This window comes from Carassius carassius, chromosome 5 (assembly GCF_963082965.1).
Source record: "Carassius carassius chromosome 5, fCarCar2.1, whole genome shotgun sequence".
Lineage (NCBI taxonomy): Eukaryota > Metazoa > Chordata > Actinopteri > Cypriniformes > Cyprinidae > Carassius > Carassius carassius.
The window spans coordinates 20253039-20275787 of record NC_081759.1 but is presented as its reverse complement, the minus strand read 5'-3'; the positions used below and the strand labels follow the sequence as shown (position 1 = coordinate 20275787).

Below are 22749 nucleotides of genomic sequence, written 5' to 3'. Positions count from 1 at the left end.
TGTAATGGTCAAAAATGTGAACCACTTGCTAATAGAATGCAAAAGCTTGTAAAAGCTCTATTCTAAGTTCTATTTTGTGTTAACAGGTGCTAACTGTGAGGTTAACCTAGACGACTGTCAAAGCAATCCCTGTGATTTTGGAAGATGCATTGACAAGATAAATGCTTACGAGTGTGCCTGTGAACCGGGATACACAGGTGAGTGGTCTTAGATTGTGTGCTTCATACGTCGATAAATAGCAACTGCTCTTAAATATGAAATAGTCTCATTCATTTGAAATGAGAATTCAATTGGATAGTTTGCACAGCAAAGAAAATTTGCTCATTATTTCATCACCCTCTTGTCATTCCAACCCATATGATGTTAAGTTTTCAAGATCTTAACAAGACAAAAATCTTAACAAATATCTTTTCCATACAAAACAGTTAACAGTTTCCATGAGGTGTCAAGCTTCAAAAAAGTCCATAAGAACTATAAAAAGTAAATTAAAAAAATGAAATTTGCATAATTATTTATTGATAATATTTTTTTGTGTGTGTTTTGTGTATGTGGGTTTTCTACCTTAATAGTTATCGATTACAGGTACACACTTTACAGTTAAATAAAGAGATAAATGTGTAAAACTGCTAATTATGATGTTAATTTTTACTACTAAGAGAGAAAAAAACGAATTCTTTAAAAACTTAGAATTTATGGATTCAGGTAAGATTTCAGAAAAGTCACATATGGATCTGATCGGGACAGTCATGATGTCTATCAGGATTTGCTACCAACTCTACACTATGTACTGCGCTTAACTGGTTTAGCCACTAAAACAAGTGTCCTGAGTAATTCTCTATACTTTGTAAGTAAAATTGTCTGGGCGGCTACCCATGTCTTGGAAGGTCATGGCTTTGGAGAGTGGTTGTGTGGTCTAGAATGAAGTGAATAGGTTAGCAAATGGAGAGGTTTTCTAAAGTTATTTGCACTCAATTTCATGTACTCCTACGTGTATCCTCTAGTATTTCATAAGAGATCTAAACAATGTCTCAGACTGTGCTCTGATTTGCCAATATGAACTCAAACATAATTTGTTTCCAGAAACTAAACGTACCACATTTGCTGTGTAGCTCTTACTGCATGTCAACAAGTCTTATTTTTTTATATTTAATAGAGTCATCCGGGACAAAGTTGATACTTAAATGAAACTTACTCCACTAGGTCATTTAAGTACTGCGTTTTGGTTTTATCAAGGCAGTCTAGGTGGTATATTGAGTCCAGGTTTTTACCAGTGTAGAAGAGATGGGGAGTCAACAAAGAGTTCAGCAGGTGAGACAGGCAACAAAGCAGGGTGGAGAGAGACAGCTGGCCAGCGAGCACACATTTGGCCTGGGCCGTGGTGTTGGCTTACAATCTCGCCCAATCCCCTGCCTGACGAACAGACACGCAAGCCAGCCCGCTCCCTCATTCAGCCAGAGATCTCACGGACATCTGGGAGTTTGAAAGGAGAAAAGATTTGTGAAAGTTGATCTTTTAAAAGGGGGAAGTTGGCCTGTGCTTTAAAGACAAGTGACAAATGAAACCTCTGCCTTTATGCTGGCATTGCGTTCAGTAAATAGTGGTGCTGCCTGAAGTGGAGTCTAAAAGCTAGGCCTTAAGCCTAGGATTTCAAGAAAAACAAGGAACGGCTAAATGAATGCAGTTGATTCAGAAGTTATTTGGACTACTATACGGCATGACATTCTTTAACCATTTTCCTAATTCTGTCGTTTGTTTTTTTGTTGTTGTTTTTTTTTGTAGGGAAAATGTGTAACATCAACATTGATGAATGTGCCATCAACCCCTGTCACAATGGTGGAACCTGCGTTGATGGAGTAAATGGCTTTACATGTCTGTGCAGAGAGGGGTATCATGACACGACCTGCCAATCACAGCTCAACGAATGCTTTAGCAACCCCTGCATTCATGGACACTGTGAAGACAAAGTCAATGGGTGTGTATTATTATTTACGCACATACAATGCCATATGAAACGTTTGGTGTCATTAAGATTTTTTGTTAAGAAATTTATACTTTTATTTTAAAAGGATGCATTACATTGATCAAAATTGTAAAATAATAAAAAAAAGTCACATTTACAATGTTACAAAGCATCTCTATTTTGAATACATGCTTCATCCATCAAAGAATCTCTGCTTTGAACACTGATAATTACAAGAAGTCTCTTAAGCAGCAAATCAGCATATTTATATGATTTCCGGAGATTCTGAAGATAATATAAACATAAATTATGTCACCCTGCTGGAGAAACCAAGTACCAATACCAGTTTAAAATTGGTTTTTGCATGATCAATATAATCAAGATGGCATATTGAATCCAACCCCCCTGAAAGAAACAACAACAAAAAAAAAAAACAGCTTACCAGCTTACGCTGAACTCGCTGGTCTTTTGGCCATTTTTGGAATAGTTTTGGCACTTTAGAGACCAGCCTGCTAGCCAGCTAAAACAGCTGAACACTTTCTTGGCCAGACATGAGATTTTATACCAGCAAACCAGCCCAATTCAGCTTAAGATCTGATGTTTTGTTCTAGACCAGCTAGGACCAGCCAGAAACCATGTAAAACAGATTGTGTTTCTTACAGATATAACTGTATTTGTGACTCTGGCTGGAGTGGTGTCAACTGTGACATCAATAACAATGAGTGTGATTCCAACCCCTGTATGAATGGAGGCACCTGTAAGGACATGACCAGCGGCTACGTCTGCACATGCCGCGCTGGCTTCAGCGGTTCGTATCATTTATTCTGCAAATTTACTGTAACTATGTGGTGTGCCCTCTTGACCCCCACTCAAACACACAGTGTCTTTCTAACATTTAATTATAGGTCCCAACTGCCAAACAAATATCAACGAATGCGCCTCCAACCCTTGCTTGAATCAAGGAACCTGTATCGATGATGTGGCTGGATACAAATGCAACTGTTTGCTGCCTTACACTGGTATGAGTTTAGCTTTATTCATTACATTTTGAGAATGATATTAGTTGACTGTAATACTTTTCACCAAAATGTAGTATGTGTCTGTTTAGCTATTTAAACCAGTTAGTTTGGGAGTTGATGAAACTCTAATAATCAAGTAAATCATAAAAAAGTAAAGCTGTTTTATTTGATTCGTTTTATTATTTTATTAGCTTACCTGTATTTTATCAGTTTACATCAGAGAGCTGTGAACATGCAAATGGGTTGTTAAACTACTGAAATATTAACTCAAAATCTCAGGAGGGATTTCAAGAACAAATTTGACTTCAAAGGGATTCGGGTGCCAGAAATGTTTGAGAATGTCTGATGTGAACTTTTTTAAGTACTGATAGAAAAAAAGATCTCTTCTGGTTACATGTGAATTATATTTTTAAGCGAGTGTTTTATTTTTTTCCAAAACCATGATGACATTACGACAATTAGCTTTCTTTCCTGTGTTGATGTATTTCCCATTGAAACAGGAAGTTGTGATGGGCTATTTCTTGTAAATAGCCAATACCCTTTAGTTTAAGGCATAAACATGAACAATGATTTGATAATTGAAGGAAGGATTCTCATTCTAGATACACCTGAAAGTTGAATAAGATTTATCAATATTGTTTGTGCATTTTCATGAAGAAAACCTTAATCTATTGAATATTCTAAAGTTAGTTTTGAAATACAAAAAATAAACACATAAACCCTATTTATTTATTAGCTGAATAATTAAAAGCCTGAAAAACCTTTTTACCCTTTTGGTGGGGTCTTGAAATAGCTTTAGTGTGGCTATTACTTTTTGTTAGATTTTGCTAGTTTTACTTAACTTAACTTTAAATCAAGAGTAGTTTGTATTGCTATTTCAAAGTCAGGAACAACAGACCCTTCTCCATCAATCTAGTCCCAGACTGTTGACAGAGGCCCCTCAAGAGCCCTACAAGTATCTCTGCTGACAATACAGGAAAATGTTTTTAACAGACGACACATTCTTTCCTTTCAATGTGTTATTTGACAAAAGAGATAATATAATGATGTTCTGCCTCTGGAACAGAAATCATTTTAATTCCCAGTGACAATCTTTTCGGAAAAATCCACACAGCGTTATATCAAGAATAACAAAATTTAGTCGTACCAGGGTGGGAACAGTGGCCTGTCATGTTTCCTGTTTGCCCTACTTCCTCTCTCACAGAAACGCAAATGGCCAGACAATGGCAGGAAAACCTGCTGGCTTCCTGCAGGGGCCGACTGTCGTGGAAACAGATAGGCCAAATGTGCTTTGCTTTGCTAGGACTGACAGTCTAATCTCCAACAGAGAAAAGAGGAATCGGCACAGAACCTGTACTGAAACATAGTGTCACCTTCTAAATTTAGGCTTTGATTGAAGAAGAATGTCTCTTAAGAACATCTTCAATGCAAAACACATACTGAATGGCTAAACAATGTGGAGTTTTCCTAATGCTTTAGGTTTTCTATATATTTTATCTTCCAGGTGAGAACTGCGAAACCCTGTTGGCCCCATGTAGCCCTAAACCCTGTAAGAATGGAGGTGTGTGTAAGGAGTCTGAAGACTATGAGAGCTTCTCTTGTGTGTGTCCTGAAGGATGGCAAGGTACAAAATTCACAAAACTAACAAGAAATTATATCCTAGCCTTAATATTATGCATAACTACATTGATACTTTGTGCACTACCTCAATTGTAGGCCAAACGTGTGAGGTGGATATCAATGAATGTGTCAAAAACCCTTGTCGAAATGACGCCATCTGTCAAAACTCTATTGGCACCTACAAATGCAGTTGTAAATCGGGCTACACAGGCCGCAACTGTGAGACAGACATTGATGACTGCAAGCCCAGTGAGTGTCCCATTTCAGCCTTATTTCATTCTAGTTGATGCCTTGATGTCTAACCCCATCCTTTTCCTGTAGACCCTTGCAGTAACGGTGGCTTCTGTACAGACACTGTGAACGCCTTCACTTGCACCTGCCTACCAGGTTTCCGGGGGAGTAGATGTGAGGAGGACATTAATGAATGTGACAGTAACCCATGTAAAAACGGCGCCAACTGCACAGATTGTGTGAACAGTTACACCTGTACCTGTCCACCTGGATTCAGTGGGATTCACTGTGAGAACAACACACCTGACTGTACTGAGAGGTAACAACGGCACTCTAATATAAAACAAGTCACTGTTTTAGCTGCAACAGAAAACTCTTACAATAAAGAGGCAACAAGACAAACACATATCGACAAAGCAGTAACAGATATGTACCACAAAACAATTGCCCAACCTAAAAATTCAAACCCTATATGCCATTTCTGCACAGCAGTAGAGGTGCAAGCAAACATGCTGTTTTCACAAATATAAAAACCCTCATAAATACTTAAGAATTTAATTAATTGCCATCACTTGACTTTAAATTATATTTAAAAATTTGTTTAAATAATATTTCACAGTACCACTGTTTTTCTGTATTTTTATTAAATAAATGGGTAACCCTTTACATTAAGGTTCCCTTTATAAAGGGTTTATTAAAAAACAAATTATTGCATATAATGCATTTTATCGCTCGTGTGCAGGTAATGTTACTGCTAGTGTGGATGAACAAATATTGAAGTTACAGTGGGCTTTATTAATATGATAATTTTTTGTAACAGTGCTTTCAGTCTTTGATTTAATTCTATACTCAAAACTGCTAAATTAGATAAAAATATTTGGGAGCTTTTACTGATTTTGCATTTATTAAATATTTTTATGTATAGATTTGATGATTTGTTATAATGTGTGTTTACCTTTATAAGCCATTTGTTTTATGTGAAGTTATGCTCAGTAACGTTCCATTGTGCTGTAAAAGAAAATATTAATCTTTTTGTTTCAAACTGAAAGTTGTTTGCTGATGTAGTGCAACAACAATAAAATTTATTTCACCAGAAAAGACAAGCTTTTTCTGTGTGTGCAATACTAATCAATTAATCAATCAATAAGTAACTAATATTGTGTCCATTAATAAATGGTTCACAGGTGTTCACTTTACATTAAGGTTCACTTTCACAGGTTACTAATGTTTATAACTCATTAATAAATGGTTCACAGGTGTTCAACTTTACATTAAGGTTCACTTTCACAAGTTACTAATGTTTAATACTCATTATTAAATGGTTCACAGGTGTTCACTCTATATTAAGGTTCGCTTTTACATGGTACTTACATTTATAACTCATTAATAAATGGTTTACAGGGGATTACTTTACATTAAGTTTCGCTTTCACATGTTACTAAAATTTATAACTCATAAATAAATGGTTCACAGGGGTTCATTTTACATTAAGGTTCACTTTCACATGTTACTAACGTTTATAGAGCATTAATAACTGTTTACCAGATGTTCACTTAACATTAAGGTTCACTTTCACAATCTATAAATCATCAAGAAGTCATGGCTTTGCGTTTATAATGTTTCCCCAAAATAAAAATAAAGATGATAATTTCATTCTTGATAAACAAAATATATCAGTTTCATACCATTGCTGTGGATAGGCATCATGAACTTTTGCGAAGAATCATGGGTACGGTACACAGTAGATTCTGGTAGGAAACATTGTTAGAAAGGTGACACGAGAACCTTAAATACAACACCCTTCAGCCTTGCTAAAATAGTAAGTTTTTTCTGCATCATGAATAAAATCAGGAATCTGGTTTTGGGTGAAATAAGTATTTATAAATATATTTGTTAAGCATTTATAACATGTGAGTTAAAAATGGCTCACTATTTGGCAGGTATTGCATCAAAATCACCCTTTAATTCATGCATTTATAACTGCTTATCAATGATTTATGATGCATTTGTATGTGAATTATTAGTCATTTATTAACACCTTTATAAACCCTTTATAAATGGAACCATAATGTAAAGTGTTACCAATAATTGCAGTCTTTGAAAGAATAAGAGAACTCTTTAAAAAACAAAACAAAACAATGGACCCCAAAAGTTTTAATTCTGATATGCAAAGATATTTCAACATTATTGCTTTATACAACATGGCTGGAAACTCTGATCCCAGCTCAGTTTTCAAAATCTCATTGTTACCGTCTAGGCTTGTCAGTCAACCGATCTACCTCATGATAAAGTGTATGAGAAGAAAAGCCTCTAGCACTTTTTCCTCCTCTGTTGTCCATTAGTGCCCCCTCTGGTAAAAAAAGGACAATGCAACTACAGAGTCATCACACATCTTTACATATTACTTAAAAAACTACATGATGTTAAATTAATGTAGTAAATAAGACTTATAATTATTTTTTCAAACAGTTCTTGTTTTAATGGCGGCACATGTGTGGACGGCATCAACAGTTTCACTTGCCTGTGTCCAACGGGGTTCACTGGAAACTACTGCCAGCATGACATCAACGAGTGCGACTCCAGACCCTGCATGAATGGAGGCACCTGTCAGGACAGCTATGGCACATACAAGTGCACCTGCCCTCAGGGATACCATGGCCTTAACTGCCAGGTAACAAATCAGAGTTAGACAGCATGTCACATGGATAAAACTATCATACATTCATTGCTTACAGTGTTTCCTTGTTGATTCTGTAGTATAAATCTAAAAATTGCTGAAAAGTTCTCAAATTAAATGAATATTTAGTTATAACAATATGCGCTAAAATATATACGATTTCTTTTTTAATACATTTCTATTCATTCCACTTCTTTTAAGTAGTTGATGCCAATAGTTTAAAATGTAGGCCTATTACTTTATATATTGATCTGAGGAACAGTGTTTTATTTTACAGTTTCACAATATTAAAGTTACCTGTCCTTTTTCTTTGTCTGAAGCTCTATGATTTTAAGGCATCTAAGGAGCACTCTTGATGTGAGAGAAATGTCAATATAAATATATATAGAACTTATTTTCTTTATATTAAAATAATTATACTAGTGACATTTATAAATAAAATGCATGAATTTTAATTGTAATTTTAATATTAAATATTTATCATATAGACACATTTCCTTTATTTCACTTTTTTCTCCATTTTCTAAAACAAGTCTAATTAGAAAATACATTTTTAGTTTTCTCTGTATTTTTATACTTAAGAGTATCACATTCTTAGCTTAGCAACAAACTATCATCAAATACTGTTATAGTAATTAGAATGCATAGCATAATTTAGCCTGGCCACTTTTTCAGTAGCCTTGGTTCCAGAAGTATTTTTGCCATTGAGATTTTGTGAGTTTTTGTTAAACAAAAGTTACGAGCCAAACTCTGTTTTTAATATTTTTTATAGATTATTTTAATTTATAATATATTATATTACATTTTCACTTGTTATATAAGTATAATTTAATTAATTATTATTATTATTGTTTTTTGTTTTTACATATATCCATAATTCATGTCAGCACTTTATGTCAAATACAATAAAATAAAATAAAATATTTATTATGACTCATGGATGCATGAGTTAAAATTGGATGAACTCTTGTCTTGCAGGAGCTGGTGAACTGGTGTAGGCCGTCTCCCTGTAAGAATGAAGGTATCTGCAGACAGAGCGGCACTAGGTACAGCTGCCAGTGTCAGACGGGCTGGACTGGTTTATACTGCGATGTCCCCAGCGTTTCTTGCGAGGTGGCCGCCAAACAGCAAGGTAGGTTTGTTTGTGTGTATGTATGTGCCTAAAATATGTTTGCAGTTCGGGGCAGTTCAGTGTTTCACAAATCTGCTGTGATGTTTGTTTCTGCCATTTTTAGGTGTAGAAGTGGCCCGGCTGTGTCGTAACTCTGGCCAGTGTCTGGATGCTGGAAACACACACTATTGTCACTGTCAGGCCGGATACACGGGCAGCTACTGTGAGGAGCAGGTGGATGAATGCATTCCCAATCCTTGCCAGAACGGAGCAACCTGCACCGACTACCTGGGCGGCTATTCCTGTGAAGTAAGTCAAGAAAACCTGGTGGTTAGGGACAGAAGTGACTGTAGAAGAAGACAATTTAGGTTAATGCCTGCTAAATCTCCCTTCTTTGTAGCAGAATTGCTTGTTTGACAAAGAAGGAAGAAACCGCCAAGTAAACAGAAACAGGCTTGTTTTATGTTTGGCATTAATTCGCCTCGCTCCTTTTCTCGTTTCTTGAAGTGCGTGCCAGGTTATCATGGAGTGAACTGCTCTGATGAGATCAATGAGTGTCTGTCTCAGCCCTGCCAGAACGGAGGCACATGCATCGACCTGATCAATACCTACAAATGCTCCTGTCCTCGGGGAACACAAGGTCAGCTATCACTTACTCCTCTGTTTTGCTCTTTTTGCCCATTCCACACTTCATTAATTAGGTCTTAACTGTTATCAGCTGGCTTAGACGTTTCTCTCTGATTGATGTAGTCATGCTTAATTACAGCTCATAAATGGACTTTTATTTAAAAAAAATGGATCGAAACATTGAGTGTGTTGAGTTGTATTACACAGTTGTATTAAACATAATTATCCTTTTTCTTTGTCTGTATCTATGGTTTTAAGGCATCATGGAAGCATAAGAGAAATGTCAAAATAAATTGATTCAATTTTAACTTTATATTAAAATAGTTATACTAATAACATTTAGCAAAATGTATTATTACATTTTTATTTAAAGTAAGTTTAGTTATATTTCATTATAATTTATATTTATATTATATTATAGAATTATAGTGAATTTGTAGAATTCATATTATATAGACACATTTCTCATGTAATTAATCATGAATTATCTATAATGAATCTAATTAAAACAGAAATGTTTGTGTTTGCTTTGTATTTTTATGTTTAGAATAAATCTTTGTTAGCTTTGTAACGTTAACATCCATCTCTGTTGTAGTCAGTAGATGCTTTTTCAGTGGCCTTGGTTCTGGAAGTATTTTTTTTCATTGGGATTTAAAAAAAAGTCTTAGTTAAACAGTTAAAAGCCATAAACCAAACAAACCAGCTACAGGATGAATCACAACATTACAAACTATGACTGAAGCAAATATTAGAAAAAAGACAAAGGTTTAAGAATGTGCAGTAAAGGTGCATGAAGCACAGCCATGGAAAAAAATACATATACATATATAGAATCATAGGTAATGTAGTTTTTTTTTTATATCAGGAATTCTACAATTAAACATAATTATATAAAAAAAATAAGTTGCAATAATGAATGCATATGGCGACAACAGAAGCATAAATCATTGATTATCATCCTTATTTCTCATAGGTCAGTTTTTAGCAATCAACAACCAAGCAAGGTAGCTCACTAGGTTTTGTAACAGAGCATAAATTTACTCCTTTACTTCTGTAATAAGGTTGGCTTTTATGAGACCTTTCCTCTCCGTTCTCTCTCAGGTGTGCACTGCGAGATCAACATTGATGACTGCACACCCTTCACAGACCCCATCACCCAGGAGCCCAAATGCTTTAACAAGGGCCGCTGTGTGGACCGTGTGGGTGGATACCACTGCATCTGTCTGGCCGGATATGTGGGGGAACGCTGTGAGGGGGATGTCAATGAATGCTTGTCCAACCCTTGTGACCCCCGTGGCACGCACAGCTGCATCCAGCTAACAAACAACTACCGCTGCGAGTGTCGCACAGGATACACAGGTACAGCAGTTTGCTTGGATCATGAGAGTAACGCTACATTCTGATCACATAATAACATTGTTTGTGGGTCACTACAGGTCAGCGCTGTGACAAAGTCTTTGATGGCTGTAAGGGGAAACCTTGCCGTAATGGAGGCACCTGCGCTGTGGCTAGTAACACTCCTCATGGCTTCATCTGCAAATGTCCACCGGTTAGTCATAATCACTGATTCATTTAGCCATGGTCTTCTGAACCTGCTTTACATCATTTTGCAATCCTATTCTTACCACTTCTTTCTTATTATATCATATCAGTCGCTTAGGATTTGAACTAATCAGGCATATCATATACAGATCATAAACATAAATGTGGCCTTAAATATGGTAAAATGAATTATAAATTATATATAATAACTTATATGAATAAATAATTTATCATTTTAAACAGCTATCTTTATCCTTAGTTTTTCCATTTCAGTTACAAGGACACACATTTATTCTATTATAAAAAAAAGTTTCTAAAAATGTTTTAATTTATTTATAGATAGATCGATAGATCGATAGATAGATAGATAGATAGATAGATAGATAGATACAAATAAATGTTTTAAATGCTTTATTCTCACATGGTAGATTAATACTTTTATTCAGCAAGGACACACTAAATTGATAAAAATAAAGAAAATAAACATTTACATAGTAAAAAAAAAAAGTCTGTTTCAACATTTTTCTTTTTTGTTATGTTATTTATATCCTTAAAAAGTTACATTTTTCACAAATATTAGGCAGTTTTCAACATTGACAATAATAAAAAAAATTATTGAGCAGCAAATCAGCATATTAGAATAATTGCTGATCATGTGACACTGAAGACTTGAGTAATGGCTGCTGAAAATTCTGTCATCACAGGAATAAATTACATTTTAAAATACATTACAATATAAACAGTTATTTTAAATTGTAATAATAGTTCTCAATATTACTGTTTTACTATATTATTTAACAAACAACTGCAGCCTGAGACTTTCAAAAGCATTCAAAAAACTTTTAACATAACTTTGGAACAATACTGTATAGATTTGCTATAAAAAATCAGTGTACTATGATACATACATTTTACGACTTGTGTATGTCCCATTTAGGGTTTTATAGGCTCAACCTGTGAGAATGACGCTCATTCCTGTGGGAGTCTCCACTGTAAAAATGGCGGTACATGCATTTCTGGTCACAAGAGCCCCAAATGCCTGTGCACCCCTGCCTTCACTGGTCCTGAGTGCCAGCATCCCACTGAGGGTCACTGCACCACCAATCCATGCTACAATGGAGGCACATGCGAGTATATATCAGAGGCCCCATACTACCACTGTATCTGTCCTACCAGCTTCAATGGCCTCTTCTGCCACATCCTGGACTTCAGCTTTCAAGGTGGCTCTGCTCGAGATATCACACCTGCTCCAGGAGTGACAGTGAGATGCGAGATAGCAGAGTGTGAGAATAAGAAAGGTAATAAGATCTGTGACAGCGCATGTAATAATTATGCCTGTGAATGGGATGGAGGGGACTGCTCGCTGAACTTCAATGACCCGTGGAAGAACTGTTCGGGCGCGCTGCAGTGCTGGCGCTATTTTAATAACGGGAAGTGTGATGAACAGTGTCACAACGCTGGATGCCTCTACGATGGATTTGATTGCCAGAGACTGGAGGGCCAGTGCAAGTGAGTGCTGTTTGAGAATTTTTACACAAGTTTCAGGGAAAGGTACAAGTTGTATATTTGCAATAGTAGCCAACAGTTTTAAGCTAAAATGATCATGCTTAAGAGAGATTATCAGGAAGCTTTAATTGGAAATCACAATTTTTTTGAACTCCCAGGCAATTTCTCTTCACCAGCTCTGAAAGTGTCATGGCAAAAAAAAGATTAAAGTTATGCAACATTTTCTATTGAAAATAATTGAAAATGTATGTTTTCTCAAGAATCTATTTAAATATTTTTTGCTCCCAAATTTCTGGCTTTATTCAAATCCAGTCTTATTTTTTTAAGAATTGTAAATTTCTACTATAATTGTGACACAGCTAGAGAATTTCTGAGTGAAAATTCAAGTCAGTATTGTAGTTATATATGTAATTAGCATTTAGCTAATTATAATTCAGAATGCAACAGTTTCTTCAACATTGTTATTGATGAAACCAGCCTGTCAGGTAAACTGAAAAACTACTAAATAAAGACTAAAGCTATATAAAAAAGTCATTACTTAAAATAATCTTACTGAAATAACATTAAATGAAATAAAGTTAACATATATATATATATATATATATATATAACAAACTAAAATTACTAAAACTTCAACCTAAGTGAAAATAAAAATGGAAAATATACAAATAAATATTAATTTATAATATATAAAAAAAACTCAATCATACACCATTTGAGAACTAAGACTAACTGATTATCATTTAGCTAAATGCTAGTTGGTCAAACAAGTTCTCAGGACACATAATAGCTGTTTATGCAGCTGGTCCATGGTCTTAAATCACCCTGGTGTATTTTTGTTAGATGGTACTGTAGCTTGGCCAAGTTGGTATACTTGTAGTCCAGCTCAAGACCATTTAGACATCCTATAAAACCAGAATCAAAAGCTTTTTAGCTCTGTTTCTAAGAATGAATGCTATTCCTAAACTCTGCTTTCCTCTATCACAGTCCACTCTATGACCAGTATTGCAAAGACCACTATGCAGATGGCCACTGTGACCAGGGCTGTAATAATGCAGAGTGTGAATGGGACGGGCTGGACTGTGCCAGCAACATCCCCGAGAAGTTAGCTGCTGGGCTCCTAGTTGTGGTGGTCCACATTTTACCCGATCAGCTCCGAAACAACTCCTTTGGATTTCTGCGCGAGCTCAGCCGAGTCCTCCACACCAACGTTGTTTTCCGGCGCGACAGCAAAGGAGAGGAAATGATCTACCCTTATTATGGTAACGAGCAGGAGCTGAGAAAGCACAACATCAAACGATCACTAGATGGCTGGAACGATTCTTCCACCAGCGTCTTGAGCTCCGTAAAAAGCGGCATTTACAATATAGTGGTGGAAGGAGGGAGAAAACGCCGGGAACTGGACGAGATGCAGATCAAAGGGTACGTTTGTGACAGTCAAGGCCTCGTATGCTTTAAGAATGTGTTTTAATAAAAATCACACTTTTGATTTCCATCAGCTCGGTGGTATATCTGGAGATTGACAACCGCCAATGCTACCAACAAACCTCTGAGTGCTTCCAGAGCGCAAACGACGTAGCAGCTTTCCTCGGAGCCCTGGCTTCCAGCGGCAATCTGAATATGCCTTACGTCATCGAGGCCGTCACAAGTGAGTGTTTGGCACAAGCATTGTCGTGTGCCTCACGTTTTCCCATAATGCCCTTAATCAGGACTAGGCCTCCCATCTTACTCAATGTATTCAGCACCCCCTCAACCTTTAACCCCACCACCTCCTATCACAGATTACAGGGATCACTTTGAAGGTTGTACGCTTCTTCCTTATAACAATGAAGCAAATGTTCTTTGTGCATTAGACAGACTAAACAATCAATGCGGCAGTCTGAGGGCAGATCCGCTGGCTCCAGGCACCAATAATAGTTAATTGATGCGAATCATGTCAACTCATTTGGCCCAACAAGACGCTCTCACAAACGCACATACAGCCCAATCATGGTTTGAATCTAAAATGATGGGGGCTGCTACAAGCATAACCTTTTGAATGTACCAGGACTTAATGCATCTCCAAGGGTTAAGGTGAGCAGAGTTTATCATTTCAAAATCGTTAGTGGAGAGAGCATGAAAAAAGAGAGGAGAAAAATTGATCGGGAGTGTGCTAGAAGTTGGGAGTCTTTGTTATCTCAAAAATCCTAATAAATCCTTCGTCTTTACAGCTTAAAGTGTGCGCGGTAATTTGAAGTTCATTAATCCCTCCCTTTTTTCCCTTAAAGAAGAACTGGTAAAGTTGTCTCCTGGTACCCTGGGCTGAGAAAGGGGAGAGGAGGTGTTCTTTCGTTTTTCTTTTTTCTGTCCTCCTCCTTTTCTTATTTGCCAGCTCCTTCTTTTTGATGAGAAGCGGTTAGCAATTCTGATGACTACGAACGTGTGCCCTGTCGTAATTTGTCCACCTAATCGTCTTCCAATTTGTGCCTCATAGTTGTGTGAGGAACACATTCTTGTCTCTTCTGTGGGTTTGACATGTCAACTGTGCTTCCTGTGGCAGGTAAGATCGATGGACCATCATCTATAGAGCTCTATCCAGTCTACGTGGTTCTGGCAGGACTGGCGCTGCTGGCATTTGTCACTGTTGGAATGGTCGCATCCCGTAAACGCCGCCGGGAACACGGTCAACTCTGGTTTCCAGAGGGTTTCAAGACCAGTGAGCCCAGCAAGAAGAAGAGGAGGGAGCCGGTCGGCGAAGACTCCGTCGGTCTGAGGTCAGTTGCGTTATCTTCGGGGACAAACTATTATGATCATCTGTTGAGTTGAATTTAATTAAGTGGTTTTAGGAAGAAGGTGGTGGTTGATTACCTATGATGGTTTTTGGTGTTGGTGAACAGTCTTTAAAGTATCAAAGTAAAGTATTTTAAAGTAATGGATTATTTTTCTAAAATCAGGCCACTTAAGAACTGCTCCGACATTTCATTAATGGATGACAGCCAGAATGAATGGGGAGAAGAGGAACCATCAGACACCAAACGCTTCAGGGTGAGCAAAGCAACACATTTCTCTCTGACAAGAGTTTCACATGGAAGAATATCTGTCTTACAATTAGTACTCTTGCATTAATTAATAATATTAATTCAAATGTTTGTTTTTCATTTGTTAATGTCTCATTCTCCTATTTTAGTCTGAGGAGCAGGCGATGCTGGATTTAGACCATCAGCCAGATCACCGGCAGTGGACGCAGCAGCACTTGGATGCAGCCGATCTACGCATCCCATCCATCGCTCCCACACCCCCTCAGGGCGAGATTGAGAATGACTGCATGGATGTCAACGCCCGAGGACCAGGTTTGGCATTGTTGTATATTTCACCCCCCCCCCATGTAATAAGGTTTAGTTATTGGGTATTGATGACTTATACAATCATTAAATATATTTAAATGTAATTGTAATAAAATTTTATTCAAGCAAATTGAAATTCTATGTATAATAATATAATTTGATTATAATTAATTTATACTAGGTCATTTTTAGGTAGATAAATATAATATTCTGGTTTATTATATTTTTGCTGGGAAATCATTTGTTCTAATTCTTTGCTTATGGATTACACCTGTTCTCCGGTTTACCCTCGATGTGTGTGCGCACGCTGTCGAGTGCTGGGATGAGGAACTGAATTGAGTTCTAAGTAGGAGTTAATGCTCAGGGCCCTTTGGGGAAAAGAATCCACTTCAAAGGCTCTGACTGAAAGCTGGAAACCCTGGGGACTGAGCACATTTTTACCAGCCTTACCGATTCATCCTGTGATATCATTCTGCTGACATGTGTTTTGTTAATTAAACTCTTTATGATATGCTCACCCTCTCTTTCTGTAAACACCAGAAAGCACTCCCTGACAACACTTTATTATTGTCAAAGGCAACATTATTTTGCTATCTCTTTGCGAGCTGTTTTTCCCTTTTTTTTTCTCTTTGTGTGGATTGATGTTTTTAAATCGACCAAATCAGGCCTGATCTGGGAATAGCTATTCTTTTGAAGCCGAGAAGCCCCTGTCGAAGTCAGCAAAGAAAGCAGCTTCTCAGAGGTGATAATACTCTGTTTTACCAGCGGTTGAAATTTCAAAGCGTGGCCCTCGTCCCTGAGATTTTCCAAACTCCCACGCTTGATTACAATCGGTTATCAAAGCCATCTGGGGCGATTCAGAAAGAGAGTGCGTCCAATCCAACTTTGATTTGTTTGTTTCTTTGCCGTTACTTTGGTCCAGGAAAACATTTCTTTAGGTTGGCCTCAAACTAGTCCTACTCAAAGGAAAATTTGTGCTACTCCATTAGACTTTCAGTGTTTTCTCTTCAAATTGTATAGTAGAAATAACAATGGAAACCTGAAATATGAAAGAAAAAAAAATCTCCTGATTGGTCATAATGGAATTTAGAATAAAAGCTTGTGCTACCTAAATACATATAAACATAACATCTTGATTTTCTTTTAATTTCTAGATGGCTTTACTCCTCTCATGATCGCATCTTGTAGTGGAGGAGGGCTAGAAACAGGAAACAGCGAGGAAGAGGAGGATGCTTCGGCCAACGTCATCAGTGATTTCATCTACCAAGGTGCCAACCTTCACAACCAGACAGACCGAACGGGTGAGACAGCCCTACACCTGGCTGCCCGTTACGCCCGCTCAGATGCTGCAAAAAGGCTCTTGGAGGCCAGTGCAGATGCCAACATCCAGGACAATATGGGACGGACTCCATTACATGCTGCTGTGGCTGCAGATGCACAAGGGGTCTTCCAGGTATGTGAGCCAGTTTTTTATAAGGGAATACAGAATAATAATAAGGATGTTTAACATTGTGTATCTCCACCGATTTCTGCATCATTATCTCTTTTTTCTGAAACATGTTAACTTTTGTCCTTATTCAGATTTTGATACGTAACCGTGCCACAGACCTGGATGCTCGCATGCATGATGGCACTACACCTCTGATACTGGCAGCAAGACTCGCGGTCGAGGGCATGGTGGAGGAACTCATCAACTGCCATGCTGATGTCAATGCCATTGATGATTCTGGTATACTGCCATACTCAAACACTGTCAAACATATTATTGTTATCAATTATTATTACATGTACAAGTTGAATCAGAAAACATTGAATCCAAAAAAAAAAAGTGTCCAGCAAAGGCCAGGTGGCACCTCATGAAGTTGGTTTGGAGAAGATAAGATATACATTACCATTCAGTTTGGTTTTAATTCAAATCTAATTTAAAAAAATGCGGTTCCTTTGCACTTTCTATTCATCAAAGAATCCACAAAAATATTAAGCAGCAACAAAAATGTTTTTAGCATTATTAATAATAAAAAAATAATAGTAATTCTTGAGCACTAAATCAGCTTATTAGAATGATTTCCGAAAGATTGTGTGAACCTGAAAACTCAAGTAATGGCTGCTGAAACTTTGCCATCACAGGAATAATTACATTTTTAAAATATATATAAAAGAGAAAAAAAGAGTTATTTTAAAAATCACAATATTACTGTTTTTCCTGTATTTTGTTTAAATACATGCAGTTGAGACTTATTTCAGTAAACACTGAAAATATTTGACCAGCCTCAAACTTTTTGATGTATCCATATTGTTCACCAGTACACAATCTACAATATTTAATTTGATTTGTTTATACATTTTTATGACTTTGCTATTATTCTAAAATGTGTAAAATAGTAATAATTAAGTAGCTGTGTCCAAACATTTCACTGGTCACATATAATATGGTGATATTTTACTGCTAAAAATACAATTATTTTTCTTTATATATATATATATTACTATTTTATCTCAATGACATTACTATGTATTAATATTGTTGGTTTCTTAGTAAATGTAATTGAGCACATGCTGAAGTGGTTTCTGTTTGTGCTACAGGTAAATCTGCACTTCACTGGGCAGCCGCTGTGAACAACGTAGATGCAGCGATGGTATTGCTGAAGAACGGGGCAAATAAGGATATGCAAAACAATAAGGTAAGCAGCACTTTATTCGTTTGTATCACAAATAATGCTGGTATTTCTTCTTCTTCTTCTTCTATTTTCAAAATAACACACTTCACATAATATTCATACTCACATAGTACAAAAACTTTTTTTTCAAAATGCTTTTGGCTTACCAATTATTTTCCCACGTTCAGGAGGAGACTCCTCTATTCTTGGCAGCAAGAGAAGGAAGTTACGAGACTGCTAAAGTTCTTATCGAGCATTTTGCTAATCGAGAGATCACGGACCATATGGATCGGCTCCCACGGGATATCGCTCAGGACAGAATGCATCATGACATTGTGCGGCTCATCGACGAATACAACCTGGTCCGCAGCCCTCCCATGCACAGCGCCCCTCTCTGCACCACCCTCTCCCCACCTCTCTGCTCCCCCAACGGCTTCATGGGTAACATGAAACCCTCCATACAAAGTAAAAAACCCCGCAAGCCAAGCGCAAAAGGCATTGGTTGCAAGGATGGCAAAGATACGAAAGTCAAGAAGAAGAAGGCACGGGATGGAAAGGGAAACTTACTTGACAGCTCAGCTGTGCTCTCGCCGGTCGATTCCTTGGAGTCGCCCCACGGGTACATATCTGACGTCGCCTCCCCACCCCTGATGACGTCACCCTTTCAGCAGTCACCCTCCATGTCGCTTAATCACTTACAGGGTATCTCAGACACCCACATGGGCGTCAACCATCTGGGAATGGGCAACAAGCAAGACCTGGCCCATATTCAGTTTGATCCGTTACCCCCACGTCTCACCCATCTTCCAGTGGCCGGATCTAATGGCTCAACCATCATGAATGGCCAATGCGAATGGCTCGGACGGATGCACAATAGCATGGGTCCGCAAAATCAATTCGGAGCCATGAGGAACGCCTCAGGTCAGGCCAGCCTTCACCAAACTGGCCTGATGACGTCTCTTCACAATGGCCGTCCCGCCACGCTGTCTCAGATGATGAACTATCAAAGTCTGCAGAACACACACCTCAGCACGCAGCCGCATCTAATGCAGCAGATGCAGCAGAACATGCAACAGAGACCGCAGCAGACGAACATCCAGCTGCAGCACCAGAGCTCCAATCCACCCGGCGGCGTGAGCCAGAACTTACTCGGCGGTGAGTTGGGTGGACCGGACAGCATGCCCATCCACACCATCATCCCCCAGGAGACCCAGCTGTTGAACCCATCTTCTCTGGGTCCCAGTATGGTGGGAACGCAATTCCTGACGCCACCTTCCCAGCATAGTTCCCATTACTCAGCCTCAATGGACGCCAACACCCCCAGCCATCAACTCCAAGTGCCTGACCACCCTTTCCTCACGCCGTCTCCGGGTTCACCGGACCAGTGGTCCAGCTCGTCGCCCCATTCCAACATGTCTGACTGGTCGGAGGGCATTTCCAGTCCTCCCACTAGCATGCAGTCACAAATCGGACACATACCGGAGCAGTTCAAATAAAAAAACATAAGCCTGCTCACTGAAGGTCTTTTACATGCCTCTTTTACTAACCTTGTATATTTTTTTAATTTATTGATATTTCGCTATTTATACTTCTTTCACCATTAATTTTTCAAATTGGGGCATAAGAAATTATCTTAAAAATAATGAAGAAGGATTTTTTTTTTGTGTAATACTTGTGACTGCAAAACACTGTACTCAAATGTACACACTGGGTATTTATTGGTTTTAAAATATGCCTGTTTTTTATTTCAGTTAACCGGCCTTCATTTTTGTTTGATTAATTATACCTAATATTGTATAGATACATAAAAATGCTAAGTTCTTGTATGAGCATTTTAGAGAGCATGTTTTTATACAACAAACTTCAGTGTTAAAGTAGATTTATGTTGTTTGAAACGAGCTGCTTTTCCGTTACTAGAAGATGAATAAATATATTTGTTTTGTGTTATTTCTTATATTTGTTATGATTAGGTTCTCATCTTTTTTTATGCGACAAGGTTTATACTACAAATAAGTAGTGGTATTATAATTGAACATTTGTATAGTTCAAAGTGATTTGCTTTCTCTTTTTTTCCTTTCTTGTATATTAAATTCCTGCTTAAGCAGATTTCTAAACGTCCACTGTGAGTGTGGATGTAAAAGTGAAGATCTGAGCTTCTTACAGGAAATACTTGATATTGACTTGTATGAAACAGGTTCAAGTATCAAGTGCTCTGTATCTTTTTCCTCCAATTTTGTAGAACCGGTCATGTGGCCAAAAGTGTCTGGGGTTTTCTGGAGGTGTTTCAAATTGAACTGCTCTTTACTGTACTTCAGTTTTGTAACTTCGTTTGAGCCTATGGCTAATGTAAATAGATATATTGTTTGCGTTTGTCATGTAAACAGGATTTTGTTTCAGAAATCTTAAGTGTACCTGTGCCATGGATATTCTAAATATTTTAATCCTACGTAGTTATGTTTTCTATCATACGCAGAACATATATTTTTTTCTCAGTATCACTGGGGTAGAGGTAAATACAATATCAAAAATTTATACACACAAATGATTAAAGGATATGACATTCAGAATAACATAATTTGATAATTTATGACTCAGTATTTATTGGCCACCAATAGTTTTCCAAAAAATAACAAAAATAAGTTAGAATGTCCTCTTTAAGTCTTCAGTACTTCCGAGTTCATTAGATTTGAACAGCACTGAGTAAATATTGTCTGTAAATGTTACCTGCAAATGTGTAGTTTACATGCAGAGTAATTTCTGTCAATTCTACTGTCTGTACAAGTTTCTTTAATTAATAAAATATAACAATGTGTATTAAAATTTCAGTCTGCTGTGAGTTTTTCTTTATGGCCTGTCTAGCTTATTTGCCAAGCCTATTTCTTACACATCTTATTTTGAGTGATATCAAAGCAACTAAAAACATATAATTGACGTAGCTACATTAAAATGGTTTGCTTTTGCCCCATTCTATGCATAGCTGGGTTTGAATTTCAAACACACACACACAGATATATATATATATATATAATGAAATTATTACGGCATGAGCTAAACTTCATGAGCATATCAAAGGCTGGTAATGGTTTTATTGCATTAGCTTGTAGCGCCATCTGCTGAAATGCTTGAGACTATCAACAGCGCCCTCTGCTGCTGAGAGGACAAACGCATGTATATCTTAACTACAGCAGGACACGCACACAGACTTCAAAACTTTCAAATGTCCACTCTAGGTACTATAAGTACCACATCAGGTAGGGCTCATTGTGTAAGGTTCACCCATAATTTTGCTCTGGACCCCATAAAAAATCTGTTCAGGGACGTGCACAGACATTTTTTAGGGGCCGGGGTACAACTGGAAAAAAGAGCACTTCTCATTTATTTAATAAAAAAAAAAAATCTAATCAAAACATTAAATATCTTGAATTTTGTGATCATTCTGAATGCATTTTTATAAACTGAATCAAGGAGTGAACTGAATCATGTAGCGCTCATGAGTCATGGATTAGTTAGCAAGACAAATTAATAATTGCCTTTTGTCTTTTGGGTTAAGCTGTAAATTCGAGGCACAGTTGCTTACTCCCAACCCGAACTGATTTTTAGATTTTTTATTAGTTTGACAAGGAAAGCTGTGCACACTTTAGAACAGAAACACATGTGCACATTTAACTTAGCCATATATACAAAGCCGATTCCAAAAAAGCTGGTACAAATTTTTTGTAAAAAAGGAATGAAATAATTAACAAATTTCATAAACTTATTTTCTATTCACAATAGAATATAGATAACATATCACATGTTGAAAGTGAGATGTTTTGAAATGTCATGCCAAATATTGGCTCATTTTGGATTTCATGAGAGTTACACATTCCAAAAAAGTTGGGACAGGTAGCAATAAGAGGCCAGAAAAGTTAAATGTGCATATAAGGAACAGCTGGAGGACCAATTTGCAACTTATTAGGTCAGTCTAATCTTTCTCTGGGCCAAGGCTCATTTAAAATCGACTGTAGCAAAGTGGAAAGCTGTTCTGTGGTCAGACGAATTATAGTTTGAAGTTCTTTTTGGAAAACTGGGACACAATGTCATCCGGACTAAAGAGGACAAGGAAAACCCAAGTTCTTATCAGTGCTCAGTTCAGAAGCCTGGATCTTTGATAGTACGGGGTTGCATGAGTGCGTGTGGCATGGGCAGCTTACACATCTGGAAAGGCACCATTAATGCTGAAAGGTATATCCAAGTTCTAGAACAACATATGCTCCCATCCAGACATCATCTCTTTCAGGGTAGGCCTTGCATTTTCAACATGACAATGCCAGACCACATACTGCATCAGTTACAACATCATGGCTGTGTAGAAGGAGGATCCGGGTACTGAAATGGCCAGCCTGCAGTCCAGATCGTTCACCCATAGAAAACATTTGGTGCATCATAAAGAGGAAGATGCGACAAAGAAGACCTAAGACAGTTGAGCAACTAGAA

General features: G+C 37.4%; 1 protein-coding gene across 1 annotated transcript in view; it reads left to right on the top strand.

The window, feature by feature from the left end:
• LOC132140950 (neurogenic locus notch homolog protein 1-like) overlaps positions 1-21098 on the top strand; it is a 42297-nt gene extending 21199 nt beyond the window's left edge. The window contains exons 12-34 of the mRNA XM_059550046.1: positions 87-197; positions 1780-1972; positions 2623-2768; positions 2866-2979; positions 4484-4603; positions 4696-4848; positions 4921-5149; positions 7300-7501; positions 8486-8639; positions 8743-8927; positions 9126-9258; positions 10347-10604; positions 10682-10794; positions 11725-12296; positions 13281-13715; positions 13793-13941; positions 14833-15046; positions 15227-15317; positions 15460-15622; positions 16771-17069; positions 17198-17345; positions 18200-18297; positions 18462-21098. Coding sequence (XP_059406029.1) covers positions 87-197; positions 1780-1972; positions 2623-2768; positions 2866-2979; positions 4484-4603; positions 4696-4848; positions 4921-5149; positions 7300-7501; positions 8486-8639; positions 8743-8927; positions 9126-9258; positions 10347-10604; positions 10682-10794; positions 11725-12296; positions 13281-13715; positions 13793-13941; positions 14833-15046; positions 15227-15317; positions 15460-15622; positions 16771-17069; positions 17198-17345; positions 18200-18297; positions 18462-19769 — 5588 coding nt within the window. The 3' untranslated portion in view covers positions 19770-21098. The remainder of the gene's footprint in view (positions 1-86; positions 198-1779; positions 1973-2622; positions 2769-2865; positions 2980-4483; positions 4604-4695; positions 4849-4920; positions 5150-7299; positions 7502-8485; positions 8640-8742; positions 8928-9125; positions 9259-10346; positions 10605-10681; positions 10795-11724; positions 12297-13280; positions 13716-13792; positions 13942-14832; positions 15047-15226; positions 15318-15459; positions 15623-16770; positions 17070-17197; positions 17346-18199; positions 18298-18461) is intronic.
• The last annotated feature ends 1651 nt before the right edge of the window (positions 21099-22749 follow it).